The following is a 24909-nucleotide window of genomic DNA, read 5'->3' on the forward strand; positions in this document are numbered from 1 at the left end:
AGATTCCTAAGGGTGCCCTGCCTCTCCCTCCTCAGGCTGCAGACAGCAAGTGCTGGTGCCAGGACTGCTGCAGCTGGCGGGTGCCTTCAGGTGAGCAGCACTGGGGAGGACGGGGGGAAGGAGAATGGCCTCATGATGAAGCCAAGTGCTCTGCTAGGGTCTCTGCTGCTGCTGGCCCCGCTCCGCCACCCCACCAACCCTGAGCACCTCTGGACAGAACCCAGGGAGCACCCTGGAAAGGCCGCGGAGCAGGGAGGTGGCTGGAAGGGTCCCTTCTGCCTGGGGACACCCCCAGCCCCCCTACCCATCACGTCCACTTTACAGACCCAGCAGGTGACAACCGAGGGAAGGTCCGGCAATACGAAGGGAGCAGAAAGTGGAAAATACACGGGTTTTACAAAAAGACACTGGCAATGCATTAGCAGGATTTTGGCTTAGTAAATCTGAGGACAGAATATCAAGAGGTTGGTTGTCAGACTGTATAGAAAGAACAACTATCTAGGCAGAAACAAATGAGAACCAATTATAACTAAATAGACCTCGTGCACAAATAGAATTTTGCCATTAAATATCATTTATCCCATTTAATTAGTATTTTCTGGACACAATACACCGGACTAAAATACCGTTCCATCTCCTTGAAACTCGTAATTATTGTTGCGACCTATACTGTTACACATCTCCCTGCTTTCTCCATCTTGCATGCCATTTAAGAACCGGCAAGATTTTCAATTATCTATGCTGAACTGTCAAAGATACCTTTAAAAGAAGGGGAATAATGTGTGACTCAATTCCTCTAAAAAGGGGGAGAGATCATTTTTAGTCAGAATGAACACACTGCATCTTTCATCATTCTATTTTTGCGAGTAAGAGTAAAACAGGCTATTTAAAACATCCATTTAAATGCAAATTTTTATATTCCAGGAAGGGGGGGGAGTTAATCATTTACCACAGACAGGATTATTTTCCCCACTCCACCCCTGCTGAAGTTTTAGGCTCGCACTCCCACGAGTGCCGAGCTGTGCTCACCCCTATGCCTCACGCGTTCACAAATCAGGGAGACAACACAGGGGAGGCTCGCTCTGGAAGACGTTTGGTGGCTATTGCACACTTACCCAACATTCCCATCCCTAGCATAAAAGCGTCCATGGTATACGGTAATCCACGTGCCCTTCCTCTCGTCCCTGGTGGAAACATCACTTCTTTAGGTTGTGCTTTCTTACATTCTACCTATTGAGCAGAAACATGTACAAATGAGATGCAAATGAATTCCATGTAAATGTCAAATGCAGAACTGATCTACTTAAGGGGGGAGATTTATTTTTAGCATTTTCCTCCCCACACCGCCTCCCCCTCAAAGGTGAACTTTCAGAGTAGTGTAAACGGATTGAGAAGAGCAAACGTGTATGTCTCTTTAAACACAGAGCAAACCAACGCCGTAAAGATGACAGAAATGCTGATTGAAGAAGTTGCCGTGGTCCTGAAAGGAAAACCTGCGCTGCGTTTACTCTCAATGACACTTGCGGGCGTGGAATGGATGGAGGAAAGTCTTCAGCACAGCTCTATTACAATCGATAGCAGAAAATGACTCTCGGTGATCATTACAAAAAGCTCCTTTTAAAACAGGAATAAAGAATCGATATTTCTACCCAGCAGAAAATTTCTGTAAACCCTATTAATAAACGATCTGCATTCTTTCACTTCCAGTTACTCCTGCTGCCCTTTGAAGTCACTTAATGCCACGTTAATCACACCGCCAGCCTCCGCTAACTCCTCTGCGGCCAGGCAGAGCCCCGGGACCGGGACCCGCTCTGGGGAAAGGCCCCGAGGGGCCGGGCTGCACCTTCAGGGGCTGCTTCTGTGCCTCTGGATGGGACGGGGAGAAGCGAGCAGATGGCCCGGTGGCCGTGCTGTTGCTGCCTACCAGGGCTTGCTCTGAGCAGAGGTGGGCGGGCGCCCGGGGGCGAGCAGCGATCGCAGCAGACAAGCCCAGGGATGTCGCATAACGTGGCTAAACGCTTCCGTTCCTAATAGCCCTATCAGTGACAGTGTATTCTTTGTCTTATGAAAACCAACCGCCTGTTCCTAGGCAACCCGATCAGCGAAAATTTCAGGTTTATACAGATTTCATTTAGGTAACATAAAGGTTAACTGACTGTAATGGGAGTATTTTAAACAAAACCACCTACTCCTCCCCTTTCTGCTGCAAACCTCGTGCAGATCCTATTTACTTTGCTTGCAACACATCCCAATGCAAAACCGCTCAGATCCCGCCAATGTTGTCAAAACATGCACTTCTTGAAAGCAAACTGCCCGAATCCCGTGGAGTTTGGGGTAATATTCTTCCAGAGTTGTGCCCTGCTACCCTCCTGTCTTGGGAGCAGCACTGCGTGGGACGGGACGTGGAGCGGGATGGCGTGTGTGCACGCTGCAGGCACACGATGGGATGGAGAGCCCCGTGGTGCCCCACAGGCTTTCCGTGCCCTGACATTAAGATAAGGAGAGAAGGAAAAGAAAGGAAGCAAAAAACTCCATCAGCCATCTCACTGGCCAGCAGCTCACAGCCTGTGCTGCTGCGGGCACAGCGGGGCAGGGCAGGCGGGGGCCAGGACCCATGGTGGGTGCCTGCAGTGCTGTTTCCATCCACCCCAAAACCTCTGCCCCCAGAGCCCCCCAGCCCAAGGGCAGCAACCTGCTGTGTGTGACTCCCCACCTCTGCCTCCAAGAGCTCTTTGTGTGCTCGAAACACCAAGCACAAGCGCCCGCCTCCCCGATGCCTCGCACGCCAGCAAAGCAGCTCGGCAACATCCTCTGAAACTTTCCTTTGCTTATTTTTAATCAGAGAGACGTTTAACAGGAGTGTGCCAATCTAATTTCTCCAGCCAAATTGCAGCAGGGTGATCGCCAGAAGTGTATCATCTCATTTCTCAGCCATATTCCTCGGGTTCGCCACCACTCCAAATGTCACAGAGGCATTGGTTACACCTCGTAGCTGCTTTTGCTGCAAATATTCAGAATGATAAAAACAATCTAGCCTGGCTCGACGGACAATTAACAGGAAAATGAAGTTTGGATTAGCACCGTTAGAAACAATAACCCAGTAATTAGCTTTTGCAACCACAAAACAGCCTACCGCTGCTCTCTGAAAGACTAGCTTAATTTATGATTTTCACAGCACACGAGGATACAAAGGGAATGGTAGTGAGCTGCAAAGAAGTTTTAACTTGGATTTAAAGGAAAAGAAAAAGCCGCCAGTAGGAAAGAGAAATAATTCCTAAGCCTTGTAAACAAATATGCCCCATACGGAGGGCAGAAAGATTTGCCATTTTTTCCAGCAGAGATGTCTCCTCTCCGGGCTGTCTGATGTGCGGGTGCAGAGCCGTGAGCCCCAGCCCGGCTGCACGCCTGGGGGGATTTTACTCTCACTGGCAAACGGGGACAGTGAAGCAGGAGGTGAAGGGCCAGGCTGCTGGGGACAGGGCCGGCTGTCACCACCCATGGCAATGGTGACCACGGGGCAAAACCCCAGGGAACACGGGGCAGGATGCCCTAGAGGGACCCACAGTTAGGCTTCTACATGGGCAGAGCACCCGATGGGAAGGCGGCTCAGCTCCACACCACATCGCCTCCAGGAGCCTGCCTGATGTGGGCACGTTGTGCATAAACCTGGATCCTACACTTCCAGCTCAGCGTTTCTGCACCCCCTTAATCATTGCCAGATTTTCTTCCACCTCCCCTGCACGAGAGATGTGCTGTAGTTTCAGCAGCCTAACAAAGAAAGTTGTAACTCTAAATTGAGGAAAAAGAAAAAAAAAAAAGGGGACAGGGAAAATAAAATTTGCTATTTTTGTTTAGTCTAGTTTGGAGAATTAACATTACACTGGGGTGCTCCTGGGTGAACACAAGCAGTCAAAGCCACCAGAATGCAGGACGGCTGGGATGGGGAGTGAAAAGCCTCTTATACCCAGAGCAACAGAACAGGCTGTCAGCCCGCAGCACCAGGATGTTTCAGAAAAATATGGCTAACAGCTTTCCAGGGAAACCAGAGCTATTTTGAGGAAAGCAGAGTGCTCCCATATTCACAATGCACAAAAAAATTTATTTTACCGCCCAAAGACAAGGCAACTTTGTCTTGCCAGCAAAGTGCACTTCACAGTTGGTTGAGATCGGGTTACCTCGGGGACCCCCTGCCACTCATGCCATGGCAAGGCAAACTATCGCTCCTCTGCCGGCAACCTGCGTTCACCAACAATGCTGCAAAGGTAGCGCTACACCAGAAACACAAGAAAGGTTTTAAAGCACATTTAAAAACAGCTTTACGTCACTGACCAAGGTGGGACAGGGACACTGGGCTCAGAAGTTGCTTGGCACATCCTCAGGCTGCAGGAGATGCTGGCGAAGTGCACTCTGAAGTTTCTTGTGATTTTCTTGTCCCCCAAAGCCCCTGGTAGCCCCCAGCACCGGGCAGCTCCCCGCTGTCCTGTGCAGGCTGCTGAACCTGGCCACGCCAGGGGACCGTGACAAGGGCAGCGCCACCACCTCACCAGCTGTATCACTCACAGGCACATCCAGGACTGACATCAGAGGAATGCACCCAGGCTGCAGGCGGCCAGCAGCGTCCTTCAGCTGCATGGCAGCAGGGTCCTGCTCCCTGCCTCCTGCACGTGGGGCACGGCTCGGCCTCTCCAGGAGCGGGGTGCCTCGGGTACACTAAAACCAAACCGTGAACAAACGAGCCCACTGAATCCACCGCGGGCAGGAGAAGGAAAGCTACAGGTGCCTGGCAATGCGAGCCAGTTTCCAGCAGCTGACTGGAGGTGGTGACCTGCAGAGCAGCGGGGGCAGCCCAGCTCCCCACACGTGTCACCCTGTACCTAGGGTGTGAACAGCTTCATCGCAGCCAAACCGCAAGAAAATCAATGACTCCATCACATTTCTTTTCCGGCTACTTTTGCACCCTCGTAAAAAACATTTTTTGGGGCCAAGCAGCCTGCTTGTGTGAGAAGAACAATATTCTGGGGACGTTTTGCTTTGGTTGCACTTGTTCTGCCCCCCTTCCCTCGGCGTTTGGAGAGAATCCGTGGCCTCCCACGTAAATTCCAGGTTTCATTTATTAAACACCTCGCTGGCATTTTCTTTTCACTTGCACACTGCTCGTTTAATATTACACTTGACATTCTAAGCTTTACGGATGGCAACAGAAGCAGAATGGGAGGGCTAAAAATAGCCTGCCCGGGGAGGGAGGCTGCAAATGGGCTCAGGAACAGCGGCCGCCCACTGCCCCTGCTCGGGGGCAATGACAGCGAGCGCGGTGCAAGGAGCCCACGCGGTGCCCGTGCACCTTGGGACCAGGATGGCCAGCACCTGCTCCCTGTGCAGCACGGCACTCGGGGACATGTTAAAAACAAAGTAGGAGTGATCAGTCCCCGAGGGGGCTGCGGGAGGTGCGTCCGTGCCCAGCCTTAGTCCGTGTGTCAGCGCCGGCCATCTGCAGCAGCTCGCTGTCACACATGCGTGCACGGGGCTCTCCCGCTCCTGCCCGGGCTTGGTAATTAATCTGCAGACACATCAGCAACACGATGAGTCAGTCCCAAGACAGGATCATGTCTCATCTCCTCCCTCGTGGGCCGCTTTTAAAATTAGTGCTGTGGAAGAAGTGACAAGGAGAGCATGCTCAAAGCGTCGTGGCACCTGCATCACGCACCAAGCAGGCGCAGAGTGCCGCGAAGAGCGCGCTTTAATTATCCGCAACAACAAAACGCCAACAGCCTACACTGCTTCTTCTGCTCCTTGTGATGTTCCTCGAGTGTTTTTGCCCTGTCCCATCCTGCAGGCTGCCGGCACTGCTGTTGCCTTACCACGCAGCCTCTCAGCATTCAGAAGAAACCCTCCAGCAGCTCTCCCAGCTCTGCCCCAGCAGGGCATGCCAGCAGCAAGCAGCGCAGGATTTTACCAACCCAGCAAAGCCCAACCTGAGATTTGTGGCAAAGGAAGGGAAGCAGCCCTGGACTTCCTGCTCACTCGTGCCTCCAGGTACCCATCCTGCAGGCACAGGGCTCCAGCTGGAAGCTGCACGTGCCGTGCTCCTGCAGGGACCTGTCTGGGAGCCCGCACACACGGCTCCCCCTCCCCGCAGGAGCATCCATCGCTGTGCTGTGCCTTGCTATGTGCTCCTTGGGGCTGGGGCTCGGCGTCACGCCGCTGCTCTGCCTCCCAGCACCTCACCAGGTGACCTGGGCTGTGCTGGTTTGTACCAGGTGAAGGCTGAGTCCTGCTCCGGAGGGAAATCTCTTGTGTGAAGGAACTACATCCATGGAGCTTTCCGCTACAGGCACCCAACACAGCGCTGTAGTTCTGCCTTCCCATGTGACAAGTCTTTAAATTTACATTTAAAGTCTTTAAATTTACATTTAAAGCGTTTCTAATTTGTGGCTGGGTCTGTTATTCCTGGGCTGGGGTGGGGGCGTTTGGTGTTACTTCTTGTTTTGTTTTAAGGCAGATTAATCAGCATTTAGTGACTAGACGGGAATGAAACCTCCCCCACAGCCCACAGTTGTCTCACGTGATGCAGCACCAGTGGCAGGAGGAAACTCCCGAAGGAGAGACGTGGGGAGAGCAGTGAGAGGCCAGGCTGGAAGCAAAGCCCACGGCACGTACTGGGGCCGGAGCACGGGGCTGGCATAGGGCACGGCGGGCTGCCCCGGCCCTGCCTCAGTACCTCACCACCACGGTTGCCAAAGGGGCTGTTACTTTTATTTCTGATGCATATTGCAGTCAGAAACAATATGAAGAATATTATTTCAGTGCCCTGGGAAAAATTAGCAAGTCAAATATTGAATCAGGCCTCCAGCATATGCCAAGGAGATTGCTTTGATCTTATCCACACTAAAAGCTCTATTATTGAATTTAAAGTCTGTGAACACATATCAGACCAATATACAGTGCATATCTGAATACACATTTGAGAAGCAAAGGATGTTTTGACAAAGGGAAAAAGAATATTTTAGCCGAAAATATCAAAGTTTTTGCATCAATTGAAATACAAACGCCCTTTTTCATCTGGCTCAGTGGCTTTACTGACAGGGCAACCCGCAACCTGGGACTCGATGTTGTTTAGGAGAAACTTCACGAAGGGCCTGGCTGGGGAACACCAGCACTCGATGGCAGAGCCACGGCAGCCACAGCACCAGAGCAAGGCTCCGCACCCCGACCCTGCAGCGCCGCGCGCCAGGGACACCGCGAGCGGCTCCGGGCACGTCGGTGACCGCTGGGGAGACCTCGCTGGCACCCACCCGCACGTCAGAAAGAGCACTTACCATTTTATTATTGATTTCGTGGAAGTGAATTTCACAGACTTTCTCCACCACGTCTTCATTTTCAAAAGTAACGAACCCAAATCCTGTTCGATAAAGGAATAAAAAGGGGAGGAGGAAAGGAAAACGTCAGTGAAGTCAAACAGCTTTTGTTCTAATGAAGCATTACCTGGCCCTTTGGATTTCGGGAAACTTTCACAGACATACACACGTGTAAATATACCTGCTTTCTACAGGGCTGTTGCCGAGCTCATTACAGACTAATGGAGGGAAGGAGCATCATCTCAGAGAAAATTAATACGGTTCTGTTACAGCTCTTCCATGGGACTTAATGGAGAATTAAAACCTCCTTATGGATTTTTTGATCCATCCTGAAGAATTTAATGGATAGTTACACCCTGGTTACAAGATGGCTCAGAAACTACAATAAGGCTAGATTTTCTTTTACACCTTACGGTTTTTAAGAGCAACCTCTACAAAACCCAATTACATGTCTATGGAACCATATTGATTTTATCTCCTGTTTAATTCCACGGGACTTCTCCATTAGGGCTGACTCATTACATGACCAAAAAAAATAAAGCCCCGTGAGGACAGGAGATGATTCCTCAGTTACCCCTCGCTGCCCCGGCGATGAAGCCAGCACTGACAGTCGCACAGGCACGTGGCAGAGCTCTGTGCTCGGGCCGGCCGGGCGCCGGAGGTGCTCATTTGTCCCCTTCTTCCTGAATGACTTCCTCTACTGCCTCATCAGGACATCCTGAGGCCGCTCAGAAGCCGCTACGTTTGAGGCCTCTGATCTAATCACTCCTCTCCTCTGCGCTGCTGCTTCAAAGGAGCCGCGGATTTGGGCTGGTTTGGGGTTGTTTGATGCCTGCTGCCTGCCTGTAGCTGTACACGGTTTGCTCTGCTGGCTCCACGCGGCTGCACGGAGGAATCTGGCAGCCCACCACGGCTCTACGCATTAATTCTCCCTGCTCATTTATTTTTCTAAAAAAATATCAAGCTAAGAGAAAATCTAATGCGCTACATTTCTGGCAATGGCTTGATGAATAAACATCACCAGTGATTAACCTAACGAAACCTTACAAGTGTACCAACACAATGAGCTTCACCCCCCACCTGTCCCGGGAGCGGTGCTGGCCCCGCGTGCACCGGCGGAGCCGGGTGCCACCCCTGTCACACCATGGCACAGGACAGGGGTGACCCCAGACCTTGTGCCTGTCCCCACCATCGAGGTGGGACGCCTCGTGCCACCAGCCCCAGCCTCGGCTGCTCGGGAGCACAGCGACAGCCCCTCATCCCAAACCCGTGCCGCTGTGCAGCACCGCGGGGCGTGCTCCTGGCCCCATGTTAAGCCACGAGGCCGAGTCTCTGGACCCTCTCCTTGGGGGAAAAGCCCACTAGAGATGGTTTGTCGCTCTCCCCCGAGGTGTACCATGTTGTCTGATGGAGCAACCCAGCTCTCAGAGCTCTGTGCCACTTTGCTTTGTGCTGCGTGTAGCAGCTCCAAGTGTTTTACTTGACCGAGGTCTTTTATTTGCCTTCCAAGTTACTCCGTTTAAATCCACCTGAAACAGACCTGCAGTTAGAACTGACTTTTTGTGGTTAACTGGCTAAGCACAGCACCCTGGGCAGCCCGGCAGCACCCTGTGCCAGCAGGGACCAGGGCTGTGGGTGGCACGGCCACATCCAGCTCTGCCCAGCACAGCGAGCACCCAGCCGGGCCGCGCGTCGTTAGCAGCCTCAGCACCAGAAGCATCTTCCTCATTAGTAACTCATTAGCGAATCCTGCAGTTGAGGATTTCTCCTTCGTCTTCTGTCAAGTCCTGCTGCCAGAATGGAGCCGGGAAGGGGAATTTAGAGGAGATTAGCACTAATATGCAGAGCACCACTAAAAGCCCACTGCGGGCATTGCGCGCTCGGACCAGGACAGAAGTTTCCCATCCTCATCCCACCCCATATGGCTTAAACACAGGTTTATCAAGAAATTAGTTCTCTGATTAAATCAGATAGCCTCTCAGCTTTCTTTACTTACAGAATTGATAACAAGAATAAAATAAGAGTCCATAGGTGCCAACACTCATTTGCAGGGTTTTAAACACCTATGCCACTTCACACAGGCAAGAAAAAAATCAGACTGGAGAGGGTCTGTAAGGAAACCCGGGGTTATTTTCGTTCGTTCCTCTCTAGACAAGCACAGGAGTAGTGAAACACACTGATCACCTCTCAGTGCCGCGGTGTGGCTGTGCAATCCCTGCGCTTGCTGGACAGGGAATTAACCAGAGGATTTTAATTTGCACATACACAGGCACTTAAATCCACAGGACGCTGTTCAGGAGATCCTACTGCTCCTTAAACAGGCAACCCCCAAGAGACCGTATACCCCAGAGCTAAAAACTTCATAAAAGTGACTGGTAGTGGGTCCTTCTTTGTTTCACTTTTTAAATATTAGATTACAACTTTCAGTAATTGCACATGTAAAAAATATTACTGTATGCATGCCTTATTAGTTAGCGTAATGAATACACGCTCATTTTTAAATTACCAAAACTCTTAGAAACCTTCCTGGACTAAATAGACAATTATTTCTTATGAGAGGTACTAGGAGTCAACAAAAAATGGTCCTTGGAAAGTGTATGAAAAAGATTAACACAAAACAAAGAAGGCTGTTTAAAATGGTGACATAAATAGGATTCCGGTTGTCAAGGAGCACACATTTTAAAATGAAATTATACTGCATCCTTCTGAATGAAGCTATTATTGGAAGCTAACAAGCTCTATTTAAGAGATAAGCATTTAACAGAGTCAAACGGTTTGTTTTTTTTATTCAAATGAATAAAACTGAATATTCATTTGAATAATCTTTTCTGTAAAAGAAAAGACAAAGAAGAGGGGGGAAAAAAAATAAAATACGAGGCAAACTGATGCCCCCACATGAGAGGCACCAAGCCAAGAGCGAGCACTAAAGGAAGCTGAGACATGTATTCATGACCTTCAGGTGAAAAAACCCTCCTTTAGCATCTGCTCAAAAAAAAGGAGTCATTTCACTCCATCCAAACGCCGGTTACTGGGCGATGACAGGCGCGGGCTGGATCCTGCCTGTGCGCAGGGCTCCTGCTGCCCATGGAAGTGAAGCTGGGCACAGAGGGGGCTGCCCAGCTGCTCATTGTCACAGGGCAACGGGTACAAGTGCGTGGTGCACAGGGGAGGGCAAAACCTGGGGAAAATGTCCTAGTGCAAAGCGAGACAGTCGCGAGCATCCACACAGCCCTGCTCCCCTGCAAACATTTCCAACGCGCCTGCCAACGCCAGCCCAGAGGGTTCGTGCCCAACGGCATGGGACACGTCCCCAGCGTGCCTTCACTCCAGCAAAAAGCCCCCTTTGGTCCAGAGCCTTGTTCAGCCCAGGAAAATGCCCAGGTCTGTGGGGGGGTGGCAGAGAAGCCCCGCTGCAGCACTGCCTGCCACAGCACTCCAGAAATGAGAGAAACGCTGCTCAGAGAAAGTGACTGAAACCATAAAAAGATTAAAGCAACTTAAAAAAAAATCAGTAGGAGCCATAAATAATATTAAGAAGCAGTACTGAAGATACCAAATGTCAGTGCTCCTATGTTCTGCATTTTGTTTTTTTCACACTCGAATCAACTATATTTCACACCTTTGTCGTCACTTGAGAAGTTTTATGTCAACCTCAGTAAAATATAGCTGAGATGACGACACCATTGCTATGAAATATATCTACTGTCTCTTGCTAGTTGGCAGCAGCTTTTCCACGGCCAGGCTTTTATCTGGTGTACAGCAACATATATTACAGCTGCGTTTGTACATCCCGAGGACGTCACTCGGCAGCAGAATTGCGTGAAAGCAGCTTACCCTGTGAAAGGTCTTGCTCTTTCAAGCCTGCACGTACGTTAAAGCGAGCAAAACAAGGTGACCGCATCCTGCACCAAAAAGGTTAAACCCAGCCTAATGCTGGGCTTGGCCCCAGAGGCTGTGACAGAGGGAATGAGACCCCGGCCTCAACAGCCTGCCCTGCCCTGGTCTGGGGGCTGCCACCCCCAGCAGCCACCCAACCCAACCCAACCCAACCCAACCCAAGCTCTATCACTGCCTGCCAGCCCAGCACCTTTCCCTGAGGCTATGCAGGGTGAAGAGAAGAGGTGCACAGACACCTCTGCTTCACAAAGAGACTCCTCAGCCACAGAGCGGTGCTCTGGTGGACGAACACACTGCAGAGAGACGGAGGAGCCTGTTCCAATTCCCAGGCTGTCTCAGGGTCACCCCACAATGCGGAGCAGGTCACTTCATCTCATCTGCATCTGCAGGGCTCCCTTTCACCCGAGTTGGGTCTGTATTGTCTCGTTAGACTGCGCGGTCTTTGCAGCTGGGACTGCCTCTTACTATATTTATAGCATGCCAAAGTCTGAGATAGCTCCTTAAAGGGTTCTGGGAAATAAGTAATCACCAAGGCTCTTTTGTGCCTACACAATAATCCGCCAAACCAAGGGAAGTAGACAAGAGCAAGGAGAGGAGAAGGGAAGAGATTTACATGGTTCACATCATACCAATAAGCGATGCTTAAACCTTGCTCCCGCTGCTAGGCAAGAATAACCTGGCAGCCGCCTGCTGGCGCTCATTACCGCGGGACCCGGCTCCTCCGACGCCCGCAGGACGCTGCCGCGGCCACGTCCTCCTGCAGGCCCCCGGCACGGCGTGAGCACAGCATGGCCCCGGCCCCGGGGCTCGCAGCGGCTGTGCTGAGGGACGTGGATCCCCCGACAGCCCCGCAGAAGCTCAGCCCTATAATGAGGAAATATTAGTTCAGGCTGCGTTCCCCCTTTGTGCTGGGCCTCAGTACCTGATCTTCTCGTTTGATTCCTTTATGCCTCTCCTTTTCTCCCCACGTTTAAGTGACTTAAGCTTCGAAGCACAGAAGCGTCCGGGCCTGCTGAGGCATTATTTATGCACCTGCTTTCTTGTTTATACCAATAGTTTTGGCAGCTGGTCCCGTAAACTGTAATAAAATGCTTTTCAAAAAGAAAAAAAAAAAAAAAAAAAAAAAAAGAAATGTGACCAGACAAGCCAGGCATAATAATATTAAAGCCCATGTCAATTAATTTTTCCTCCTCTTGATAAACGAGCCCCATTCCATCCATTAATAATGAGGGAAGAAACAAGAAAAGTTGACACTAGTTTAATTTATTTTCTCAACTTGCCTGGTCATATTTCTCCCCGTTGCAAAGCTTTCTGGTGCTGCTGGGAATTGCAAGTGGCTCCCACACAGTCGATGCATAGATTGGTGTGAATCAATACAGTTCTGCTTTATTCACACATCCCTTGTAATCAGAAGGGAAAAAGTTACTTAGTAAGCTATCTCGCACCCGGCTGCCAGCCCGCCTCATAATAATAACGAACCTGCACGGGAGGGGACAGGGGGCCGGGGAAGCCGGGCTGCTAATCACTGCCACCAGAGCCCGTGTTTACAGCCAGGCAGAGCAAAGTGAGCAGAGAGGCCAGGGCGTTTTAATTGCTCCGACAGGGAAGCGGGGATGGTTCCAGCTTCGTGCTGTCTAGAAGGAAATTTGCAGCCTGGAACGGAGCCCTCCAGGGACAGCCGCCCCTCTGCTCCGAGAGCCTGAACCCAGCCGTGAGGACTCCCAAAACTCAGCCCCGACTTTGCCACCTTCCTGCTTTGTGTCCCTGGACTCTTCCTTGTGCTCCAGGTCCCACGTAGCTTCACCTCCCCTTCCCAGTCCCTTCCAGGACGCCTCCAGCTGCCATGCTGCAGCTCCGCTCGTCACAGCTCGGAGCTGTCGGAGATGAGAGCTGTCAGTTCTCATTTGTGGTTTTCCTCGTCCTGCCTCCTGCACTGTGCACACGAAAAAGGGGTTTCTGCTTCCCAGCAAGCAAGTGCCCATGTCCGCAGAGCACAGCCATAGCACACCTCTCTCCTTTCACCTCCTGCTCTCCAGGGAGCCACCACCAGACCCGAGGCACCGCGCGGAGGCATCCCGCTCCCCGCCGAACAAGGAGGCCTCGCCCCAGCATCCCGGGGCTGCACAGGGCAGGGGTGTGCCAGGAGCCAGGAGGGGAAAGAGAAGGTTCCTGCCTGCCATCCAGGGCTGCGGCATCAGCCTCATTTCACCGTGAAGTGTGCTCTCTGGCAGTGCTTCTGTGAATGACGCTCATCAAGGCAGATGAGCAGCCTGCACACCCAGCCGCTGCCGCTGCGCGTCTCAGGGCGGGCGCAGGAAATAGCCAGGTTCCCCCGGCAGACACAGGCAGGTATTACTGCTGCTTAAAGTGTCAACATATACTCCATGACATGGGAGTAAATTCTCAAAATTAAATCAGCAGACAACCGCCTCGGATCAAAACCTCCTCGCAAGGTGCTAGCGTTTCAATACCGGCGCGGCAGGAGAGCGAAGAGCTGAGGTCAGCCGCGCAGCTGGATAAAGGGCACCAGCAAGAGACTCCTCGGCTTTTGTTCTGGGAAGCTGAGGCGCTCAGGTTCCTCGCTGTCCTCCCACGGCTGCGTGGCATTTGCAAAGGGAGCATCGTTCAAAAAAAAAAAAAAAAAAAAAAAAGGAAAAAAGGGAAAGAAAAAAAAAAAGAGGGCATCTTAGAAGGAAAAGCCACTGCACCACGTAGCAGCCTGCCTGTTTGAGCAGGCAAAAATCCACCCACACGATTTTGGCAGCGATCGTCCCTGAAAGAAGGAAGGAAGAAGGGCAGACACAGGGGTTTGTCCGGGGCCCCAGCACCCTGCTCTGACCCACAGCACCTGAGCGGGGCAGCAGGAGATGGGGGGTGGCAGGGGGGAGCAGGGGGGACCCGGGCTGGCGGTGGCTGCAGGCAGGGAACCCCCCTTCCCTTACAGACCATGCTAATGCAAGCAGTACCTGAACTTCTCGTAATAAATTTTTCATAACAACAAATCTTCATTAAAATTTTATTCTATTAACATTCTGAAATCAAACCGAAGTGCTGAGTACATAATGACTAAAACGCACACTACACAGCAACTTACTAAATGCCAGCTTTATCATATTGTTAATTAACAGAAACCATTAATGCATTCACAGATCATTTAGAAGCATTAACGGTGACCTAAGAAAAATTGCATGTACGTGTGATACACTTATGGCTGTACTTTTTGCATCTGAATTTCCTACACAGGAGGCCCCAAAGTTTGCTCCCAATTCAGCTTCTCTGTGCTGGAGACACCGCGCCTCGACGGCTGGGCTGAGAATTAACTCAGGCTTGAGAATTAATGCACTGGGATGGAACAGGAGCTGCTGAAGGAAGAAGCGATCCCAGGCAGCGTTTGCTTTTTTGCCTGTATGTAAACCCAGCTCCTCCGCAGCATCCTGGAGCAAACCCACTCCTGCTCATCACAGCTCCTCACTGCTCCTTTCGTTCCAGGTAAGGATTTTCCAGCTCTCTCACAAGCTGGTGGCGTACAAAAACGATGGGAGCGCAGCCGGGCAGGGGAAGCGTGATATAAACTAATGGATTTCTTCTTGCTATCAAAGAAGAAAACCCCAAATACTTGCAAAATCCAATTAATCTGCCTACCGCCAGAACGCCAACCTTGTGCTTCAAGTGAACGCTCGCGCCTGTTCCTCTGCAGCACCCAGGGCCTCCAACAAACCCAGCCAAAAAACAACCAAAAAACTGTTTTCCAGTACAGAAGGGAGCCGCGGGGAGGGCAGTAGAAGGGCTGCGAGGCCACGGCTGCCCCGGTGCTGCTGCCCAGGCCGGGCTCCCCACCGACACTGCAGCCACTGCCCGCTGCCTGCCAATTTCATCTGCCTGCCTACGGGCGTCAAATACTCTCTGCCTGTCAATTCTTCCACAGTTTATTACCAAATTTCTAAAATATTACATTTTTTATTATATCCAAATTCACTTTATTGCATTTGACAATACAGATAATCACATACCATATGCTCTAATGTTTTGAAACCAATGCATGCTGACAGCAGTTTTTATTCATGATGCATAATTCTATCCGGGGCTAACAAAGGCGATGCAGCACCGAGCCTGGCGTTGAGGTTTTGTTGGTGGGGGGGATTTCTTTTTTCCATTTCCTTTTCTTCATTTTAACAACACATTTGCAATACTGGGAGAAAAGATGTTTTGCTTTTGGTTGAATAGGAAATTGGCTGAAAAGATGGGCTTATCAGAGAGATGTCCTGGAAATATTAATAACTGGTGGGGGTTGGTTATTACAATTACTTGCATTTGAAGCTTGTTGCTAATGGGGTTAGGGAAGCATGACAGCTCATCTCTGAGCGAGGACAGGGCTGCTGTGGTACGGCAGGTCCCAGGCTGGTGTCCCTGCTCATCCATCAGCCTCACCCAGCTCGGAGAGGGTGGGCAGGTACACGCACAGCTCAGGTGTGCTCACTTTTTACTGCTCCTGCAAGGTGCTCGGGTACCCCATCATGCAGGGAAAGGAGCAGGAGGAAGGAAGCACCAGGGGAAACTTCCCTGGCACTGCCTGCACGGCTCCGTGTCCCAGCACCCAGATTAGGATTAGGGGCCGTGCCAGGGTTGGCAGTGAGCAGTGCCGTGGCTGCCCTGCCTCCCACCAAGTCGTGATGCAGCTTTGAAAATGGCTCCATCCCTTAATCCCCTGCCCTCGCCAAGCAGCCTGTACAGAAATCACATAGCAGGGTTCAGCTGAGATGCTCCTTAAACATCTGGGACAGGCTCTGAAGTGCTAACCCAGGGGATTCACCAGGGCAGGGACGAGAAGCAGCAGCTCCTGTCACACCGCAGCACGAAGAGGTGGCACGAGTCCTGCCTGCAGCTCTGCTCCTTGGCAAACCACCGCGCACCAGGCACAAGCAGCGGCCTCCTTGGTGCTGAGGAGCCCTGGAGCTGCCGAGGGCAGGGAGCTCACTGCAGCAAGCAGCAGCATTTCCTCCACCATCAGGCGCTGAGCACCCACCATCGGCCAGCCCCAACGCCACTGCGTCCACACCTACAGGCACGATGCCACAGTTTCCTCAGACACTATCACAGCACAAAAACTGCTTCCATTTAAAGCAGCTTGGCTACTGAGACAGAAAGCAGCCATGTGCACACATCGGCACACGTGTATTCGTCCCTGAAGAGCAGAGGCAGGCGCTGCTTCCCCTGCCTCGTCCCGCTGCACGACGCCGAGCAGTGTTACGGGCAGCAGCCTCCCGCGGTGCTCAGCCATTACGAATGAGTGACACGGCAATATCATACCCGATTAACTCTTTTCAAGGTAAAAAGACCTAAAATCACTTGAAGATAGCAGGCACCGAGAGCAGAGCTGAAATGCAGCCGCATCAAGCACCGGAGCTGCGCTCACCAGCGGCCGCCAATGACAACTTTTTGAAGCCTCTCACCCCACGGTCTCCAGTGACTCGTGGCAATAAGCTCCACAGTTTATCTGTGTCTTACATGGAAAAAAAGATACCCTGGAGCTTGTGCTAAACGTGTGGCCTGGTAATTCTACTTGGTGTCCTTAGCTCATGCGCACTGAGAAAGGACAATCATCCCACGTGCCTTTTGCATGCCATTCACGACTCACCCAGTTCTATCACAAACCCTGGGATGAGAAAAAATCGTGTTTATGAAGTGCTCTGAAAAGGAAGAACAGAAGCACCAAGTACGATTAACAAGAAGCAATAAGCTCTTATAATCTTTTGGTAAGAGAACCGGTTAGGCTCGAACGCCAGCCCAGCGCCGTACAAAATCCCTGCGTGACTCCAAGGCAAAGTCAAGCAAAGAGCATTTCTGCACGCATTCACGTCTCCGCGGCCTCCGTTCCTATCATTTCCTTCTCCTCTTCCTTGAATCGATGCTCACGAAGAGCATGAGCTGAAGCAAAAAGGCTAGGAAAGTCACTCGCCCCCTTCCCTGCCCACATATATCCCTCTGTGAGCAGCCACTGAGAGCCGGAGGATGACGCAGAGCGAGCGCCCAGCTCCTCCTCAGGCTGCTCAACAGCTGCGAGAGAAAGCCCAGGCAAACCCCAAGTCCCAACCACCGTGCTCAGGCAATGGATTCAACAACTTGAACGATGGCAATGCTGTGCAAACCAAACAGGATGCTATGTCTAAATTAAGCTGTAATGACCTGCTCTGCGGTCTTTATTAGTCAGGTAATGATCATTTAAGAGGAGGTTACTATCTTGAGCCAAGGGCACCTAATACCATTACTGAACTTGTTAAAACCTGCCAAGCAAGTCATTATTTCTAACATTATTTCTTTTTCTCTTAACACAGCTTTCCACCTTTATCCTTGTGGTGCTCGGCTGTAAATCACAGGTGGCGGTGATTGTGCAGCCTCCTCCTATTCGAGGAGGCTGAATTCAGCTCCTGCTGGCCACGAGCAGGCTGAACACGAGACAAGCACCCCACAAGGGTAACAGGGACGCCTTGAGAAACCCCGACTTCAAAAGGCCCATGGGGACACGTGGCTGTGCAGAGCCAACTATTCACTGAATGCTTCCCAGAGCCACGGGCTAGCCGGTAGCAAGGCTGCAGCGAGGCCGGGGCAGACCTGCTCGTGGCTTTGACAAGGAGAAGGTTTCACCCTACAGGGAGAAGAAGTGGCTGAGATGGCTCCACTGGGGGCTGCCCGATCCCAAACCCGCAGGAGGGCCTGGGGGAAGGCGCACGGGCAGGACAGAGGCAAATGGGGGAGCTGAGACCTCACGGCCTGCCACAGGAGGAGCGGGGCTGAGACAGGACGGATGGCTCGAGGTGAGCTGGCAGCCGAGGGAAGGAGGCAGAGCTCTGGCAGGGCTCCTGACACGTCGTGCTGCTCCTCTGCAAGACGCTGAGAGTGCCTGACCGGCACTACAGCCTGCCACAAAACGCGCCCCAGGGCCGGCTGTCACTGCTTATGAGCTACCACCACCAGCCTCCCGCAGAGCAAACACGTCCCTGCCAGGAGCACAGGCCGTGCCCGGCCACGCCACCTGGGCTCTCCCAAAAATCCTCGTGCCCCTGGCCCTCAGACCACTGGGACGGCTGCTCCCAGAGACTCAAACCAACGTGGAGGGATTTGGGCGGCGGTGTCACCACATTTGTGACACTGCTCGATGCAAACCCAGCCCAGACGCACCCAGCAGGCCCAAGGGAAGCAAAGGCATCAGCCGTGGCTTCTCTTCAGCAGGAATTTAATCATTTACTTAAAGCAGCAATTTCGCATCCCACCTTGACAGGGGATACTTCTGGCCACCACCTAAGCGTTTTCCTACTTGCCCCAGGAACACAGCAGTCAGTCCCCTACACCCCCCTTCCCATCCTTCAGTCTTACAGAGGCTCCTGTAAGGGGAAAAAAGAAAATAGGGAGGTGGGGGTGAACAAGTCCTACGAGGAGCGGCTGAGGGAGCTGGGCTTGTTCAGCCTGGAGAAGAGGAGGCTCAGGGGTGACCTTATTGCTCTTTACAGATACCTTAAAGGAGGCTGTAGAGAGGTGGGGGTTGGCCTGTTCTCCCACGTGCGTGGTGACAGGACGAGGGGGAATGGGCTTAAGTTGAGCCAGGGGAGTTTTAGGTTAGATGTTAGGAAGAACTTCTTTACAGAAAGGGTTGTGAGGCATTGGAACAGGCTGCCCAGGGAAGTGGTGGAGTCACCATCCCTGGAAGTCTTCAAAAGACGCTTAGATGTACAGCTTAGGGATATGGTTTAGTGGAGGGCTGTTAGCGTTAGGTTGGAGGTTGGACTCGATGACCTTGAGGTCTCTTCCAACCTAGAAAATTCTGTGATTCTGTGATTCTGAATAAAACAGACAAGCATGCAGCTATTTAGCACTGTTAGCAAGAAACCTGGTGGTGGGAGAACCCCTTCTGCCAGCCGGGCACGGGGCAGGGTCCTGCACCTGGGGGCACCGCAGAGCCCCTGAGGACACCCAGGGCCGGGGTCCCCTCTCCCCAGGGATGTCACGGGGGTGCAGCACACGGGTGCCGGTGTCCCTGGCCAGGAAGGAATGAAGGCAGCTGCATCTTCCCGTAACCCGGCGTGGACAATATTATGAATGACACGAGCAAGCTGCCAGCTCAGGAACTCATTACTGTCAAGGTACAACATGGCTGTCTGCCAGGCCCCCAGCTTTCACACTCGCTATGCCAGAACATCCACACACAATTTAATTGCATTATAATTTCAAAAGTGCTTTTCAAACTGGAAAAAGGCATTCACTGATTAACCAGCGAAGAGCAAAATTGTTTATGAAATTGAATACAAAAAGCTACAGAAATGTAATTGGGTCGTTCTAGCACCTAATTTTCAAGCCATTTTCCCACTTATTTAATCACGAGATACAAAAGGAACTAGTGAATTGACTTCATACTAATTAGATTACTCCCCGCGATACTCCAGGCCCATATTCCAACTGGTTGATAGTGCTGTTTGAAAATGAAACAAAAAATGTAGCAACAGCTTGTCGGGGGCCATAACACATTTGTTTCCCATCAACCCTGTCTTACAGGAGGGCCATAAAACCCAGGCCAAATTCCCCCTAATCTGCCATAGCCAGTCACCCAGAAACCTCTAACTTTCCTGTAAAGGAATGAGAAACGATTGCCAGGCTATTACGGCTGCTCCCTCACGTGCGGCCATGTCGGGTCGGTGAGCCCCGGCGCGCCGTGCTCACGGCAGGCCCGAGAGCAGAGTCGTGCCCTCGGCCGGCACCAGGAGGCAGTGAGGGCACCACAGGTGCTGGAGCAAACAGGCTACCCGAGCCAGGGCACCAGGATTTGCCCTGCAGCTGCTCCCCCACCACCCACAGCCCCGTGCATGCTGCCCGGGAGGGCAGGAGCTGACGGAGGCGCAGGGTTTGCTGAATCCTCATGCACAAACCCCACGGCACCCTGGTGCTGGCCACCGATTCGGGATGTTCATGCACCTGGGAATTCCCAAGAAGCTAGCAGGAACTGCAGATGGTTCATTTCGCTTTAAACCAGGTCACTAAGTTAAACGGGAGCGCTTCGCTGAGCTGCCCCCTTCGGTTTACTGAAGAGCGGCACTTGTGGAACAGGCAGCGCGCGCACGCGCCTCTTCCCAGCAGAAGTTAGGGCAGCAGAAGTTTTCCTCAAGCTGCCCAAGACCCACTCGGTACCCGATACAATCTGCTCTGAGCTTTTTCACTAATTTTAAATTTTATTAGGTGCAACATAATTGATTACATAATCAAATGTAGAACGTACATTATCAAGATATTGTAGCACTTCACAGGCCATTTAATCAGCATATCTGGGGCTGTGCCAAAATGAATTAGCTTGCATTAAATTTCAAGTACATATTATTGGTTGTATTTGTCTCCATGTTTAAGCAGGCGCTTGCTCTTAGAAAAGAAATCTGAAATCCTTCAATTGTAGAAACAGATTATTAAAAATAAAAAGGGAAGCAGGCATTCCTAGAGTTGCTATCTTCTGCAACAGAAACCAAAAAAAGCTCGCTCAATCCCAGAAAATCACCGTGATTGACCAAGGGATCGTGAGTCTTTAGTGTTTATCGACACCCACATGCATGCACAACAGCTGGTTGCTTTGCAAAAACCGTGCACAGAGCTGTGAAGGAGCTAAACCCAGGGCACGACGAGGAGAGCACGCAGCCAAGCGCGCACCTCTCGCCTCCCCCCTGGCCGGGGGGAGCTGCACAACGGGACAACGGCAGCGGCCAGACCCAGCACTCCACCACTCTCCATCCACCAACTGGCCCATTTTCAGCCACTTTCACCCAGAAAACCTGCCACCAAGACACACTGAAAAAGCCAGGAAAACCTGACCTGTAGTTGCCCCGCTGTCTATACACCATCATGCAAAGGAAGAGAGAATTAGGCACCAAACAACAAAAAATTATTCAAGGAATTGAAATAAATGCTGATGAGAGTAGAGGGAAATACCAGCAAAAATGAGCAGCTTAGCCTCGGGTTAAAATAATACCTTTGAATTGTGCCGTGTGACCCCTTCGGGCTGTAGCTCCAGGCAGCACACAACATTCTTGGACATTTTAATATCCTGGCCAAGACTCCCTCCCCGCTGCTCACGCACCGCATCAGCATTTGCCTAAGCAAACAACATATACTTCTGTGAGAAAGTGCCTGGCCATGACAGATGCTTTGAATATATGCACCATTTGTTCCTCTGGATACACATGTAAAGAGCAAACTGTCTGCTGAGCTATTCCTGGAAGCCAGATCCCACCGCTGGGGACACGGCAGCGCTGCGCAGGCCACCGAGGCCTCCCCTGAAAAACCCAAGCGCAAGGCACAGCGCGAAGCCCCCTGCAAACACCTCCCTGAGCACGTGGGTTAGAACCAAAAAAACCTGACCCCTCCGGAGTTTGTTCCCAGGAAAGCTCTGATCAGAAATAGAGGAGAGGGGGAAATTACCCTTCTTTAGCATGAGCTCCAAGATGCTTTCCTGATGGAGGCCACAGGCAGAGAGATAGCATCGGTTCCTTCGGTACACAGATGCTTATCAGGGCGAGTGCAGGTTCAGCATGAAGTAAATAATGAATTACATTAAGATAATCACTTTCTTACACATATATTTAGAATATATGTGGGGAAAAGCCCTCATCAGTCACATTAACACCACCTAGAAATTCACGTCGGCTCTCCCTTGACAACTTGAGAATGGCCTGTCGCTTTGGTGAGGGCCTTGTCCCAAAGGCACCTTTAATGTGTGTTAAAGCACAGAGCGGCTGTGCGGGGAGGAGGATTTCCTCCCCAGCTGTCAGCGAGCACGCCGAGTGACGTTTCATTACTCTGCCACGCCGAAGGCACCAGCATCTCTGTGGGGCGACAATCTGGTGAGAGCTGCAGTGTTCGTAAATACGACGGCACCAGCCACACCAGCACTGTGTGCAGAGCAGGCAGCACTGCTCTTCAGGACTTGCATTAACAATGCTCACCTGTTTACTCCTGCGAGCACAGGCAGCCCTGTTTTCCCCTTTTCTTTTCCCCCAGCTATGTCTGTATCAAAAGGAGACAGACTTTGCTGAAAGACCCCGCGGTCAATTTGCAGGGCCCTTTATCGCAGAAAGCCGGGCTTTCATTTCAATGGTACTACACTTTTTTTTTTTTAAGGTGCTATATAAAGAAGAAATCTTCAGTCACTGTACAGAGACTCTTTTCTTTCCCAGTACGCCAGATGCAACCTGCTGTGGAAATGCACAGGTTTAGAAGTGGAAGGCAGGCAAGCAATGGATTGTAACAAGCACCTTACATCAGAAGGAAAACAAAGGCCACATAATAAAGCGCTCCGAAAGAATGGACAAATAAATCAAAATACTACATAGGACGTGCACTCGCGGAATTAAAACCCTGTATGCTCCTTCAGGCTGGAAAAAGTACTCTGCTGCCAAGTCAACGCAGCCGAAATGCGACTTCACTCCCAAGGGCTTGGGTGTTGTTTTTTTCTTTTAAAGAATGTTACGAAGCAAGGGATCCTTATGGAAGCAGCTGCACAGCTCGCTCTCCAGACTCCTCTCAGGCTCCTCCAAGCAGAGGCTGAGCCCTGAAAGGCTCTTTACCCTCACCCCCACATGTGGATGCAATGCATCTCCCAGCACCCACTCCACAGCTGCATCCAAAGCTCCGAACACCTCTCCTCCTGTGACACGGGCAAACAGCCTGGCTTTTACACTAACAGCTCCAGAAAGCCAGGAGAAGTCAGGTTTTATGTCTGTCCAAGGGGCAACGGCTGACAGATGCCATTTATATATACAGGGGTTTTTAATACAGCACATGTTTTAGTATGGCAGACTTACACGTGCCCTGACATCTGCTCACATGGGAAATTCAGAGCCCCTACCTCGATGCTCCAAAAATCTAAGCTAGCACACGCAGCAGAACTGGTTTTAAGCCTCTGCTGATCCTCTTCTGTCTTCTCTGCTTCCCATCTCCGCGCGGACGGGAAATTGCCTCTCGGAGGAAGCGAGCGTGAGCTGAGGGCCGCAGCGGGTGCAGTCACTGTATGAACAGCGAGCGCGCACGTCCGACCAGCTTGCAATCACTCCAGTGACCTGACACATGCCTGATGCCATCATCTCTGCCTCACCCGATCCGCGCTCTATTAAATCGTGGCTGCGTTCTGCTTTTTCAGCTGTCTGTCTCATGGAAAGAGCACGGACAGGGCAGGCACACATCGCTCCGGCCTTGCTGGAGAAGAGGAGCTAATCCATTTGCTGGAAGCGTTTGTTGATATTACCAATCTTCTGTTGAAGTGACCAGAGTAAACCTAACATATCTTAATCATTTTTTCCACTGTTGGAAGCCAGGCATAAAAAAAAGCCAGGGGAGTATTTTGGGAGCACTGCTGGAGAGAGCCCATTGTTCTTTGCCGCATCAATAAAAGCAGTTTTGCTGTTTGATAGTATAAAGTGTTCAAGAACCAGATGCAACAAAGGAGCAGAATCACCCTGGGGAAGAAAACTTTTAATAGGGACCACACAGGGCTGGCCAGCTTTATGACACAGAGCTGCAGTAATGGAAAGGGAAAACAAGGCTCTGAGACGGGCACATTGCAGGCACGAAATCCAGACCCCTTTGCTACAACCACTTCTATAATTTCAGTGTGCTTTCCATGTTCCTCAGATACAAGAGGATGCTTTATTTCCAATGCAGCCTCTCCTGGCCACGAGGCAGAAGAGAGGCTCTTTGCTGAGCATCATACCTCAGGTAACCACGATTCTGTCATCCCTGGATGCCACAACACCGTCGTCTGATCTCCCCAGGAGCCTGCTCAGCTTTATTAAAAGCCGCTTTTTCCTCCTCGCATTTTTGGTGACATTGTTCTGTGGATCTCCCCACACACTCAACCTTTCTTCAAACCACTGGGGAGACCTCCGAAATCTTTACACTTAAAAACAAAACCGCCGCGAGCAGCAGTCACAGGCTTAGGGAAAGGTGAACTAATTACACACACTGGAGCATTCCCTGAAGCATTTCCACAGCCTGGGTGCTGCTGGCCCAGACCTCGAGCTGCTGCCCACCACAGCTGCCATCCCATGCCCCCTCGCAGCCCACCGGCCTCCACTCATGCCCAGCTCAGGCACTCGGTGCCTCTCAGCAGCACCTCTCCAGCGCAAGGCTGTTGACCTGGAGACGTCTGAGAGCAGCAAGGCTTGGGGGAGGCACTCCCAGTCCTGCCTCAGCAGCAGAGCAGTTCAATAATTTGAACACCCTTTGCTTCCTGGCTTTCACATCAGACAAAGAGATCGCCTCGGAGAAGCGGTGTTTATGCGATGACCTTTTCCTATTGTGTCTGCAGGCGCTCGGAACAAAGCAGTGGCAGGAGCTCACCGTAACTTCTGGGCGATTCAGAACGCAGCCGTGGAATCACTGCTGGGAAAGTCGGGAACCTGGTGCGGGGTTTGGGGTCCCTTTGTTGGCGTTACTGCACTCGGACACTCAGCCTGCTCTGAACACCACACAGGCACAGCAGCAGCCCCAGCCCGGCACCACGCAGGAGTCCCACGATGCTGCCTGAAGCAACCTGCTCAGAGCACTGGTGGTACTCAGCTCCTGGGTGCTGCTTGAGGACTTCGTGGCCAGCTCAGATCAACCTCTGCTGTGAGTAAAGCAGGGTGAGGAA

The 24909-nt window shown here is 51.6% G+C and overlaps 1 protein-coding gene across 7 annotated transcripts in view; it reads right to left on the reverse strand.

The window, feature by feature from the left end:
• Positions 1 to 24909, reverse strand: part of MSI2 (musashi RNA binding protein 2) — a 229068-nt gene that overhangs the window by 50065 nt on the left and 154094 nt on the right. For all 7 annotated transcript variants that reach the window (XM_082776573.1, XM_082776572.1, XM_082776570.1 and 4 more), the window contains exons 8-9: positions 7317 to 7399; positions 1116 to 1230 (exon numbers count right to left, since the gene is read on the reverse strand). In XM_082776573.1, coding sequence (XP_082632699.1) covers positions 1116 to 1230; positions 7317 to 7399 — 198 coding nt within the window. The remainder of the gene's footprint in view (positions 1 to 1115; positions 1231 to 7316; positions 7400 to 24909) is intronic.

This window comes from Aythya marila (assembly GCF_965140915.1).
Source record: "Aythya marila genome assembly, chromosome: 20".
NCBI classification, from domain to species: Eukaryota; Metazoa; Chordata; class Aves; order Anseriformes; family Anatidae; genus Aythya; species Aythya marila.